Below are 12,047 nucleotides of genomic sequence, written 5' to 3'. Positions count from 1 at the left end.
TTGGACAGCTGCTTCAAGATAGAAGGATTTTTTAAAGTTCTCTGTGCATCTGTAGTTCAGATGAGCATATCTTGATCTTGTGTGCTGCCTACCTGATGAAATGTATCAGATTTTTTTTTTTTTTTTTTGATGGTACACCTGTGCAAATCAAAATATCGTCTGTTCAGAATGAGAGGGGCGTTAAGTTGCCTTGAGCACTAAGGCCCGAACTCAGGAAGGTGGTACAAATGAAACCATGGTTTAAACCATGGACAAAAACCATGGAGCACCAAGTGTCGCATGGAATATTTCGTTACGAAATTGGTTATTGTTGACAAAATCATTTTGTTAACGAAATGGTCATTTTGACAACAATACCGGTAACCAATTTCGTAACGAAATATTCTATGTGACACATGGCGCTCCATGGTTTTTGTCCATGGTTTGAACCATGGTTTCATTTGTACCACCTTCGTGAATTCAGGCCTATGGGTTTAGTGGCAACTTAATGCCCTTATCATTCTCAACCGACGATATTGACTTGAAAACCAAAGACATTAAGATATAGCACATTTTAGAGTAACAGGAGAATGAGGCCTCCCTTCCATATTGAATGCAGTGAATGGAAATCATGTAAAACAACGTTATTTAGATTCTGGATTCAATATAAGGTACTGTAAAAGACGATATATTCACGGCATAAAACTTTCACGGAATTGGAGCCGATGGCCTTTTTCGCGGCATGAAATTTTTAACTAATTACCTCTATCTTTCAATGCATATACATGTACTTTCCTGCGCATTTCAATTTGGCGAATCTCGGCTCTCACGAAATTCACGAAATTAAAATGCACACAAACATGCCTCATTTTACAGTACGTTGTATACTGGTAGATACATGTAGTGCAGGTTCATGGCACATCTTGTCATTCAGTAAACAATTCAAGTGAATAACCATGTAATCTTGAATGTAATCTTGAATGTACCTTGTATTACTTATTGAGCACAGGGAGTGAGCAAAAATATTAATCCTAACATACTGGCCAACATAATTCTTTTAATGCAACTTGTTTTATAAATGGTCTTCAGTAGCATTTTTGTTGTTGTTGTTGCTTTTTTATATTTAAAGTAATTTTACTTGAATGAGCTACAGTAGAAAGTGAAAACACAATTACAGGAAAAATGGTTATTCAAGGATATGATAGAACAGTAAAATCTTGTCAAAATTTTAAGTTTATAATTTCTTTAGGGGATCAATGTTTTACAAGTATTGTTTTTCTTCAGTGGGTGCATGCAACATTTACAAAGCATTGTAATACAGTGTATTTAGACTATAAACACGAGGGATACTATGGCGTATGTCTACTGCAAATCAACGTTGCATTGGCAAAATAATGTCTCAACAATCATTATGTGTACTTCATTTGATTTCAGTTGAAATATTAAATAAAGTTTACAGAGATTTCCAAATGGGTATGCTTACTGCCTTTTACGAGTAGTCTATACTAGGTTATTCAGGTTGTGGATGCCTATTACAACATTCTCACATCATGTGCCTATTACAGTATAAAAATCATGATTATCAAGATGGCTACTCATATTTGCTGTGAATACTAGATACATGTAACGCTGTAAACTGAGATGGTGTGTGTGAACAATGTTTTGTAAAATGATGTCAAGTTAATCTGATGTCCACCGATTCTCTACAAGGTTTAAAAGTTCTTAACTGCTTTACCTGTATGCATTGCAGCCAATATTTTACTGCACTGTGCAGGCTCATAAATATTCACTTCTTTAATTAATGACAATCACACTCATGTAACAACCAAAGCATTTCAATGCATGTCTTTTGCATATATGTTTTTATTTCAAGCATACAATATCTTGTGGAAACAGAGCCCATAATTATTAGCTACACACTTGTAATCAGAGGCCAACCCTACGTATATATTCATGGGAATATAACCCAGGATCAAGTGCATTATCCCCCAAAGTAAAGAAGTCAAAGCAAAACAGCAATGGGAGAGTTTTGGTATTAAACTTGTTAGAAAACAACATATATTATGAAAGTTTCCAAGTAAACTACAACTCATGAAAGAGAGTTTCATGGAGAAACAAGATTCCTGATTGCCATTATGGATATCTTTCCAATGAAAGACTTTCAAACATACACATTTGTATGAAAACACAATCATGCAAGCCATGGAATTTCTATTCCATACGGTCTGGATTACGGACCGATTCCATGTACACTGAGCATTTTGTATGCACATTCAAAATAAAGAACTGTACATGTGCCTTGGGTTATATTAATAACATCAGAGGAGTTCGATTCTTCTTGCCATTTGATGCAAGATTGAAAAGCATGTTTGCATATAAAGAGTTTTATAAAGAGTTTTATCGCAAAACCAGCTAACTCCATTCTTGTTAAGCTGAGATATTTGTGATTAAAGCTGCTACGAAACAAGGAAAATAATAAAAAAATACAGGATATTTTAAATCATAACATCCAGAATATTCCTTGTTATGTCACAAGTGAGGTGTTACTGGAAAGGTTTAATTTTGCTCTATCTGCTGATGGACTTACTTTGAAATTTTAAAAATGGCACTTACATTGTAGCTTATTTTGTTTGTTTTCAACCAGAAAATGTTGGCACTCTTCCCACATCAGGAATAAAATAAGTTTGAATGAACCTTCTCATCAAGGTGTGAGTTCTCTTTCCTTTTCATCTTCTGTGCAAACAAACACTGTACAGTTGTGATATAAGCATTTTACGTGGGGGAAAAAAAATCATGTTTTATGCATGGAATTTCCATCCATTACTGATCAATACTTGTTTTGCTTTGTTTTGTCTTGTTTTTTAAAAGCAAAGTGCTTCACTACGTAGGCACTGAAGAAGCAATGTAATACTTGATGTGAAGTCAAGTGAATGGTTATATCAGTGGGTTTGAAAAAAACAAACAAACACACACATACATACAAAACCCCACCAAAATGCAGCCATCATGTAGAAGCACAAGCCTTTACCTCCCCAAATATTTGTGGAAGGTCGTTGTACCATGCATTGAATCTTGCAGGAATTCCAATATCTGAAAGCCCAAAGAGTACACATGTATAGTAGATTTTACAAAAAGAAGAAGAGAGAAATGCAAATTACTCTTGTTTATCCCTTTTTGTTTCTTTTTTGTTTTGCAATGGTTAGTTGTTGCTGAACATATGTGTTTATGCTTTATACAAGTATCAGGCTATATTCGTGCTACGTAGTTCTACCTATCTTTTTTATGACAAAGTCTATTCCCATTCAAGTAGCAATGTTATGAGCGACATAATTTGTGTGTTAGATCAATGGTGATGTAAAATGTAAGGCAAAATGGAAAAATGAAACAACAAAAACACGCTTTCATAATGACTATGAAGATACAGCAAAACCTTATTCTAATAATATGTGACCCGCTACAACAAAAGAATCCGAAAGTCGAGGGAGGTAGATTTTCTGAAAATGACATTATATTACACATGTATTTCCTTACTCTTCCACTTTAATTTCATGTAAACACGAGTCACAAGGTACTGAGTTGCGGAAATATTGATGGTTTTATGAGACCATGCCGAGTGGTCTAGGAAATCAGCGTTTTGAGAATACTGCCTTCAAAGTTTTCTTTCCGACGCAATCATGATCAAGGGGAGGTAAAACAGTTTTCAACTCTTGACAATAGAAGGTCTGCTCATACAAGCCTCCATGATGTTCATTCAAGCTTAGTGCCAGCGGTCTACGCACAAACCAATCATGAACCAGGATGCCATGCATTGACCAATACGATCACTCCCTCATTGCTAGGGGTGGAGTTTATCTGTGGCGCTAAATCCAAATCTTCAGACACCATTGAAAATTCTGAAAATCGTGGCCCAGAACTCCCTAATTTCTTGCCATTCCTCTGATCATTACACTTCAAAATTTCGGCAGATAATAGATGAAACATTAGTCAACAACATTTTGTCCAAAACACAAATTTAATTGTTTTGACCAATTTTGATGATCTAATTTCAAACTCGCTTTTCTCGGCTCAGCCGTCAGCGATTTTCTGATCCTTTTGTAATGGCGGGTCACATAAAAAAGTCTGTGTACAAGTTGCAGCCATCATTATGCCTGAGATTATCAGCACCTCTGATCATAGATGAAACCAATAGTGGCACAGTCTGTAATCAACTGTGAGTACAGACACATACTTCTTTAACATAACATTTTTAACACACTTTGTATAAAGACCACCTGATTAAGGACCAATAGATCAAAGCTGGACAACTTTCAACACAGTAAATTGATCTGTTGATGACAGAACGTTTCTTCTGCTAAATTATAATGATAATAACAATAATGATCATAACAATATAAACAGAAAATAGATACAATACATAGAGTTGCATTTCTTTAAAAAAAAGAACAAAAAAAAATGATAAAACACATTTTTTGGCATTGAGAATTTGGGCACGAGTGTTGCATGAGTTTCAGCATAACCTTCTAGAATGTTCAACACACACACACACATATACATATTGCCAAAGTGTACAAGAACAGACATACAAAGTAATGCAATATACAGTTGTACAACTTGGTATTCTGTGATTTGATAAATTTTGAAGACTGCACCTGAATACGATGAAGTGCCTGCATTTCACTGTGACAAAAGAAGAGCACGCTTCCATGATACGAAAGACATTTAACAATGAAAATCACGTCGAAATACATTGCCTAAAGAAAATACACGGTAAAACATCTCAAAAACTGTAACTCAATAACAAAAGGCGTCAATCATAAGCAACGCCAGTCACCATCTGGTACACCCCCCTTCACTGCTGATGCCATATGAAGGTACCATATCCTATTCTCAGATAATTAATATCCTCCATTGGTACATCCTCTATGACTGCTGGTGCCAAAGGCAGGTATTGCACCTTCATCTTCGGTACAGGATCTCATCCATTGGTGCTTGAGGCAGGCACCGTGCCCTTGATTGGTAGGAACTCATCCATAGGTGGTTCAGTTCTCCATCCCGGGTATGTCTTCTCCAAACTTGCTAATGTGCGCTGCTCTCTTCGCTGGGATGAGAACCTGCATGAATAGCAATGGTGCAATGGAGTTCTCAACTCACACATTCATCTGCACATTCATCTATCCTTCAGCAAAAGTAATGAGTGACTGCAATATGCCACCAGAGTACTGGAATACACATGCAACTTGCAGATTCTACTCTGTCAAAGTATGAACACAATATCAAAGAACAATGTGAACTTTCTAATTATGCCGTAATTGAAGGATTTCAGCTTTGCAGCCAAAGTGTTAGAAGAAAATACATTCTTTGATTGTGACTGCCAACAGAGCTGTTTGTAAGTTCTTGACAATATGATTGTTGGTTGATGCCGAGTTGTCTCTCAGATCTCTTTAATACTGCAACACTTAACTTGGCATCTAGCAATCCCAGGTCTTGAAGATCTGGGGAAGCTGAATGCTTAAGAAACATTGCACCAAAGTGACAAGATCATAGAACAGTGACTGGATTTGATATTTTGTACATTTTACAGTATGCCATAGGACTCAAGCTGGCTCAAGCTGGTTGGGATTGTCCCTCATATACCAAAAATGTCAACAAATTATTATTGACATCATACATGGTGTAAAACCATTCAATATCCCTTCAAAACATTCAGTGCATACAGTACCTGACAAATGAAATTTTGCAAACAAGAATAAAAATGGGATAAATGTTCCAAAAGTTTATGATTTTCTTTTCTTCCTCAGACAGCAAATGATCCATGTCAACACGAAAGAAACCCTTGTGTGAGCTGGATGACATGATACGTACCACATGGTGTACGTAGGATTCGCAGCCATAGCACCACACAGAGAGATCGGCATAGCTCAGGACCATGTGGTGGTCAGTTGCCAGTCCATGCATCAGCATGTGTTCATTCACATAGCGCCCACAGTACACCTGATGGATGTTGGAGGGGAGAGGCAGGTAAGAAAAAAAAAAAGACAATGTGTGGGAAATAAACATTCCTGAATGGCAGCAGCACTACTTTGCAAGCCTGCTTGATGCATATTTCCCACCTTCTTATCATTCCCTAGCAGGCCTTGCACTTTAATATACATTGTATGGGCCAGGGCAAGAGCTGTGAATGGCATTTTCTCCCATGGTTTGGTAATAAAAGCTAGAAATAGCCAGGTTCCGGAATAGATTTTTCCCCCCATAAACGGATGGTATAGCTTTCGTTGAGAAGGGGGATTTAGATGTTAACTTTTTGTAAGATAATTAGAAACCACTTATGAAACATCAAAGAGCATGTAATTCTAAAAGGAATCAAAAGTTTATGCGATGAAAATGGGTTTTGAAATGGCTGAGATATAAAAACAAACAAACAAAAACCAAAGTAAAACAAAGTGGCCCTGATAACTGGTACATGTAGGTCCCATCATTCATTATGACCTCTTTGTTTTTGGATTTCTCCGTCATTTCAAATCTAACTTTCATCAAATAAACTTTGAATTCCTCTTAGAATTTTAGGTTCTTTTATCTTTCATCAGAGGTACCTCAATTCTAATTATCTCACAAAAATGTTGGAAATCTGGAGCCCCATCTCGACCAATATTATGTCATCCTTTTTTACAGGACATCAGGCTTCAGACTACTGACATTTAATTCTTCAAGACAAATTAAAAGTGACCATAAATTGTCTGCTGTAAAACTTAACTATGTGGTCCAAAATTTGTACACAATGAGGAAATGAGAGAGAATCAATGGCCATGAATGGTATGACACGGAGTTTATGCAGTTTAGACAGATTGCATTACATTACGTACAGTATGTGGGCGGAAGTAAATATAGGGCTGAGCTAAGCTTCGCCTCTTGAATCTTGTTTTGTAGGTCGAGGCTTTCATACAGGGAGCGGCACCACGAATCAAGCAAATCAAGATTTGTAAAACACCTCAAGACATCGATTTGCTAGTCAAGATTCTAGAATCATGATGGCATTGAATTAATTTCACACACAAGAAATATCTCAATTTTAATAATGTTTCTTCTATTACTTTATACGCCACATATTTCGCGAGTCTAAATTTTCGTGAATTGGGAATTCTCAACAATTTCACGAGTGTTTAAATTCGCGTTCGTGGAGTCCTGTACTGAACGGAGAACTGTACACACATACATCACATTCACATCAGGATCAGAGTCAATATTTTAGCGTGTCTTTAATTTCGCAAATACAATGTAGCACCTGACTCGTGAAATTCACGAAAATAAAAATATTGCGAAATATTTGGCATATACAGTAAATGGAGATTATAACTGTGATTAAAGTAAAATTTTCTACCATCTGAATGGGATTGGGGGTTAGTGCATATCCCTATGAAATGATTTTTTTTTTACCTTGTAGCAAAAGAGACACACCCAATTCTCCTTATCATCACCACAGTCCCCACAGGGCTCGCGTGCGTCAAGTCCAGTGAAGGGCATGGGTTGAACGTCGGTAGACAGATGTGGGCACCAGGTTAGTGGAATGACTGCATGCATCTCAACCTGGCAATAACAACAACAAAACGGTCAAGAATAAAAGGGACTTAAAAGAATTTAAAGGAACAATTTATCAGAATAATGTGAAGTGTGAAAGCAAAAAAAAAAAGTAAGAAAAAATCTGACTGCTAGCACAACTTAGGGTTAAACCCCCCCCCCCAAAAAAAACATCATTTGTCAGCCAACTTTCAACACCTTTATGACGGTAATAATCATAAGAATGGTTACATCAAAATGCAAGGTGCTTGCAGTAGTATAAATAAATCATCTTTGTTTCTCACGTCAACAGTTATGCTGAAGTTTTACAAGGCAAGCTCATCATTATATAAGGGAAAACAATCCCTCTTCCCCAGATCACTTCATCACACCACTACACCACTTTGCTCTTGTCTGTGCCCCCGCCTAGACCCTTTCTAAGTGCTTGTACCAACGTTTATAATCTGTGTTACCTCTGAACCAAACGTTTCAGCCAGGCTACTCAGGATGTTGTCCTTCCCATCTTCACGTCCTGCCTCCATCGGTCCTGGGTCACTCAACCCACATGCACCAAGAGCCTCATCATCATTTTCTGTCATGCAAACATAGCACATAATACATTGTATATTACAGTACACTAGTGCACTCCCGCTACAACGAACATGGCTATAAAAAAAATTTTGGTTACAACGAAGTAAAAATTCAGGCTCCAACATCATTCACTCTGTGTGTTTTCATAATTGCTTATTTGTTTATTTCGATATAACAAAAGAAAACTGCCGGTCCCGAGGACTTCGCTATAACGGGAGTCCACTGTAGCAACACGACAGACAAGGGCGGAACAGCATGTCATAACTACCTCATGTTGTTTAAATATCATTGTAAATGTGGTTATTATGAGGGGCATTCCGTGAGTGACGGGGAACCCCAAAGGATACTATACAGTGCATGGCCTGAGGAGGTTGTACAGATATGCTGGAAGAGGAAGTAGAGCTCTCTTCACTAAAAAATAGAATATAACAAATACAATATGTATATACACATGTTCATGTAATTGCTGTTATTTGTCTGTTATTATACAAATGATGCACAGGATAAAATGGGTCGAAAATTCGAAAACTAACATCATTTTTCAGCGTTTTTCACGTACCTTTGTGGGTCAAGACGTCTGAAGATGTTCGTCCCAAACTTTTACGCACGTCGCACTCGCGGAAGTCCCGCACATATACTATAAGTATAATGGGGGGTTGGGTTTCCGGACACCCGCATGAAAACTTACTTATTTTACATAGAATATGCACCCTTTACCTTAAAGACTTGATATAGACTCCTCATATAGGCCTACTAGACAACGTACTCTGAAAACGGCGTGAGAATTAACCTGCTAAATCGTTGGATTTGCTCTTCAAAGTGACTCCATGTACGCGTCCGGTCCCATAACGCTTGGTCTACTGTACTGTACAAAGTGTACGTATAGTACAGTATACGTACGTACGCATAGTACAGTATACGTACGTACGCCTCATATGTTATGCACAAGGGAAGACAGGCCGGCCGGCCGGCAGCCCGAACTAGAAGTTGTTTACAGGATTGACAGCGCGTACGCGTATGCATGCAATTCATCAAAGGAGCCGCCGCGCGCACAGACGATCGGCAATCTACCATAGGATTACAGGCAGTGCAGTTGTACTGAAGTAAAGGAAGGAGGTGTGTCTCATTTCAGCGCTTCCTATTGGCTACATTCTTGAACCCATTTTATAAATTATGGTATTGATGAAAGTACCCCCAAAATACTCTGGTCTTTCTTCATTTTACTGAATTACTACGTATCATACAAGCATTTTATGTTACTTGGAATTTGTTCATACTTACTGAAGTATAGGACTCACCCAATTAATACATGTACTACTGAACTGCATGTAATTAAGGCTGGTAGCCAAAAAGGCAACAAACAAAATTTAAAGTTTCCAGCATCACCGTAACTCCGGTCCTCACTCTGATTGTAAATATATAAAAAAAAAAACAGTTTTTCTTGTTTCACTGCTTTCTTTCAAAACATTTTTGTTTGTTTGTTTGTTTGTTTGTTTTGTTTTGTTTTGTTTTGTTTTGTTTTGTTTTGTTTTTTTTTTGGGGGGGGAGGGAATCTCCTCCTACAACTAAAGCTGTGGAAAGACAGATGAACAATGAAAAAAAAAAAGAGAGAGAACAAAAAATTGTAAAGTCAAACATACTGTCATCCTGTTCTTGGAGAATTCCTTCCTTGTCCCGTTCACCCCCTCCAGCCGCTGCACCTGTCACACTCATCTTGGACAGCCCTTCTGCGATGTCTGCCACGCCCCTTTCTACTCCATCTTCGTCTCTTTTTCCTATGCCGGATGCACCACCATCTCCATCAATACCCTCTGTGGAGGTCACCTCTGCCACTCCACCTGGGCTCCCCTCGTTGATGGGCCTATTAACATTAGATAAAGATTAGCAAACAAAACAGAATACTCATAAAGTGTGACACAGAATGATTGATACATTAGGTTAATAGCACCAGTAAACAAATACGGGAGGGAAGTTGATATAACAATGAGGTCAAGGAAGGGGTCAGGATAAAGCAATTTTCTCACTAGAGCCATTTTGTTGTTATATGTAATAAGTGCAAAATCAAATGCACTGCACAAACAATATCAATATGTTTGTTTGGGACAATACATGTAGGTCCTATGTAACATAATGCAAGCACTGAAACTGCAAAACGCTTTACTTAGAGTACAATTGTATACGTATGTATTGCAACTGATTGGCCCTACATCGACTTCTATATTAAAGCACTGAATTGATCAGTGTTTAGTAGTAGCCAGTACGGTGATAAAAAATCATGGGCGTACATACTTGTGCAGGATTCGAACCTACGACTTCCTGATCACCGGACAGGCGTCATCTCCACTAGAGGTCGTAGGTTCGAATCCTGCTCGAGTATGTATGCCCATGATTTTTTATTATGGCTACTAAGTACTAAAACACTGATCAATTTAGTGCTGATTTACGTCAATGTAGGGCCAATCAGTTGCAATGAAGACATCTCGACGGAAGAATTTCATGAATTTGAAAGTATGCATGCATATAACCTTCCAGATGTATTGTTGGTTTTTGTTTACCAATGAAGCAGTTTTTCCCTCCACTCGATGTTGTAAATTCCTATTAAACTGTGAGGTTTTTTTGGTGTTTTTTGTGGGTTTTTTAAAAAATGAACAGCAATCCTCAGAGGTGATCAGGTCAACTTGGGTGTATACTCTAAAGTAATTCACTTAAAGTTTGGTGGTTGGGCATTCTACATTGTACAAAACATAGTACTGTTGCAATTGTGTGATCAGGCACTATCCAGGAATTAAAGCAAAGTCCAGAACATGCACGAGTATAGTCAATACCCTAATCAGTTTATGGAATGATTATGGCCTGAGGCTGTATTGGGTCATAACATGAAACTCCACACTACAAGATTTCAGTCGGTCATGCATACTGTATGTTACCATGAGCATCATATTGTTCATGCCAACAGCAATGTTGGGGAAGGTGATTTGTGTAATGAGCATGTGGGATATGAGACATTTTAACATAATATAAACAATGCAATTTTCTCTTCCAGAAAAGGTTCAATTAGTTTCATTTTTTTTTTTTATAGAAGATATGAGATTCAGTTTGTAAGAGCAATTACTCCAATACAGCACATGTTACAGCAAAATACACTGACTTCATATGAAAGAAAATTGGAGCCACATGATTTCCATGTCACATTCGATATCTCTGTAAATCAGTCATATATTATTTCCATGTACATGTATAAACTAAAGGCCCTGAACGAATCACATCATTCAGAATTACCATCTACAGTATATACATCGCACCTTCATGCAGAAAACCTACATTGTTGGTAACTTATTGAGCTTCACGACACACACTCAAAAAACAAAACAAAACAAATATAACTGGCTACCATGAGAGCTGCTTGAGCCAACATGTTTTTCTTGTTTCATCTATACACAAAAAGCAGCTACGAATTATATGTATTTTTTCCATGAAACTTCTTTAAACTTCCAATAAATGTTTACAAACTTTCATTTATCTTACAGAATAATGGTCTCATAGATCATGCCAAACTGTTAGCTCTGAGATAAATTTCTTTACATGATTTTTCACATTGCCTATAAACATCGGGGTTACCTTATTACAACAGTTCCATGAATTTAAAACACACAGATTTTGTACTCGTTATTCAAGGAAATGCACACGTTCTAAGAGGCCAGATCAATCCACACAGTGCAGCTCAACCATAAACTGAATTTTCTATTCAAGACCTTTGATGATAATCTGTGAAAGAGAGCTAAACCCTTTAAAACAACAGGAAGCATGAGCTCTTCAAAAAAGAAGTTGAAAAAAAAAGGACAAAGCAATGTAAATATTTGGCTGAGGGAGCAAAAGAAAAGAGATTTAAACAGAGACTCCAACCCAAAGCACCTTCTGATCTGGAG

The 12,047-nt window shown here is 37.4% G+C and overlaps 1 protein-coding gene across 1 annotated transcript in view; it reads right to left on the bottom strand.

Moving 5' to 3' along the window:
* Positions 1-5,018: 5,018 nt before the first annotated feature.
* LOC139708241 (histone deacetylase 6-like) overlaps positions 5,019-12,047 on the bottom strand; it is a 64,023-nt gene continuing 56,994 nt past the window's right edge. Inside the window, exons 2-6 of the mRNA XM_071620210.1 lie at positions 9,762-9,982; positions 8,004-8,122; positions 7,411-7,560; positions 5,842-5,970; positions 5,019-5,090 (exon numbers count right to left, since the gene is read on the bottom strand). Of these exons, the coding sequence (XP_071476311.1) occupies positions 5,019-5,090; positions 5,842-5,970; positions 7,411-7,560; positions 8,004-8,122; positions 9,762-9,982 (691 nt within the window). The remainder of the gene's footprint in view (positions 5,091-5,841; positions 5,971-7,410; positions 7,561-8,003; positions 8,123-9,761; positions 9,983-12,047) is intronic.

Source organism: Diadema antillarum, unplaced genomic scaffold, assembly GCF_040938485.1.
Source record: "Diadema antillarum isolate AM-2024a unplaced genomic scaffold, OU_Dant_1.0 seq00001321_RagTag, whole genome shotgun sequence".
Lineage (NCBI taxonomy): Eukaryota > Metazoa > Echinodermata > Echinoidea > Diadematoida > Diadematidae > Diadema > Diadema antillarum.
Note: the sequence above shows the minus strand (reverse complement) of the source record. Positions and strands in the feature narration are given on the sequence as shown.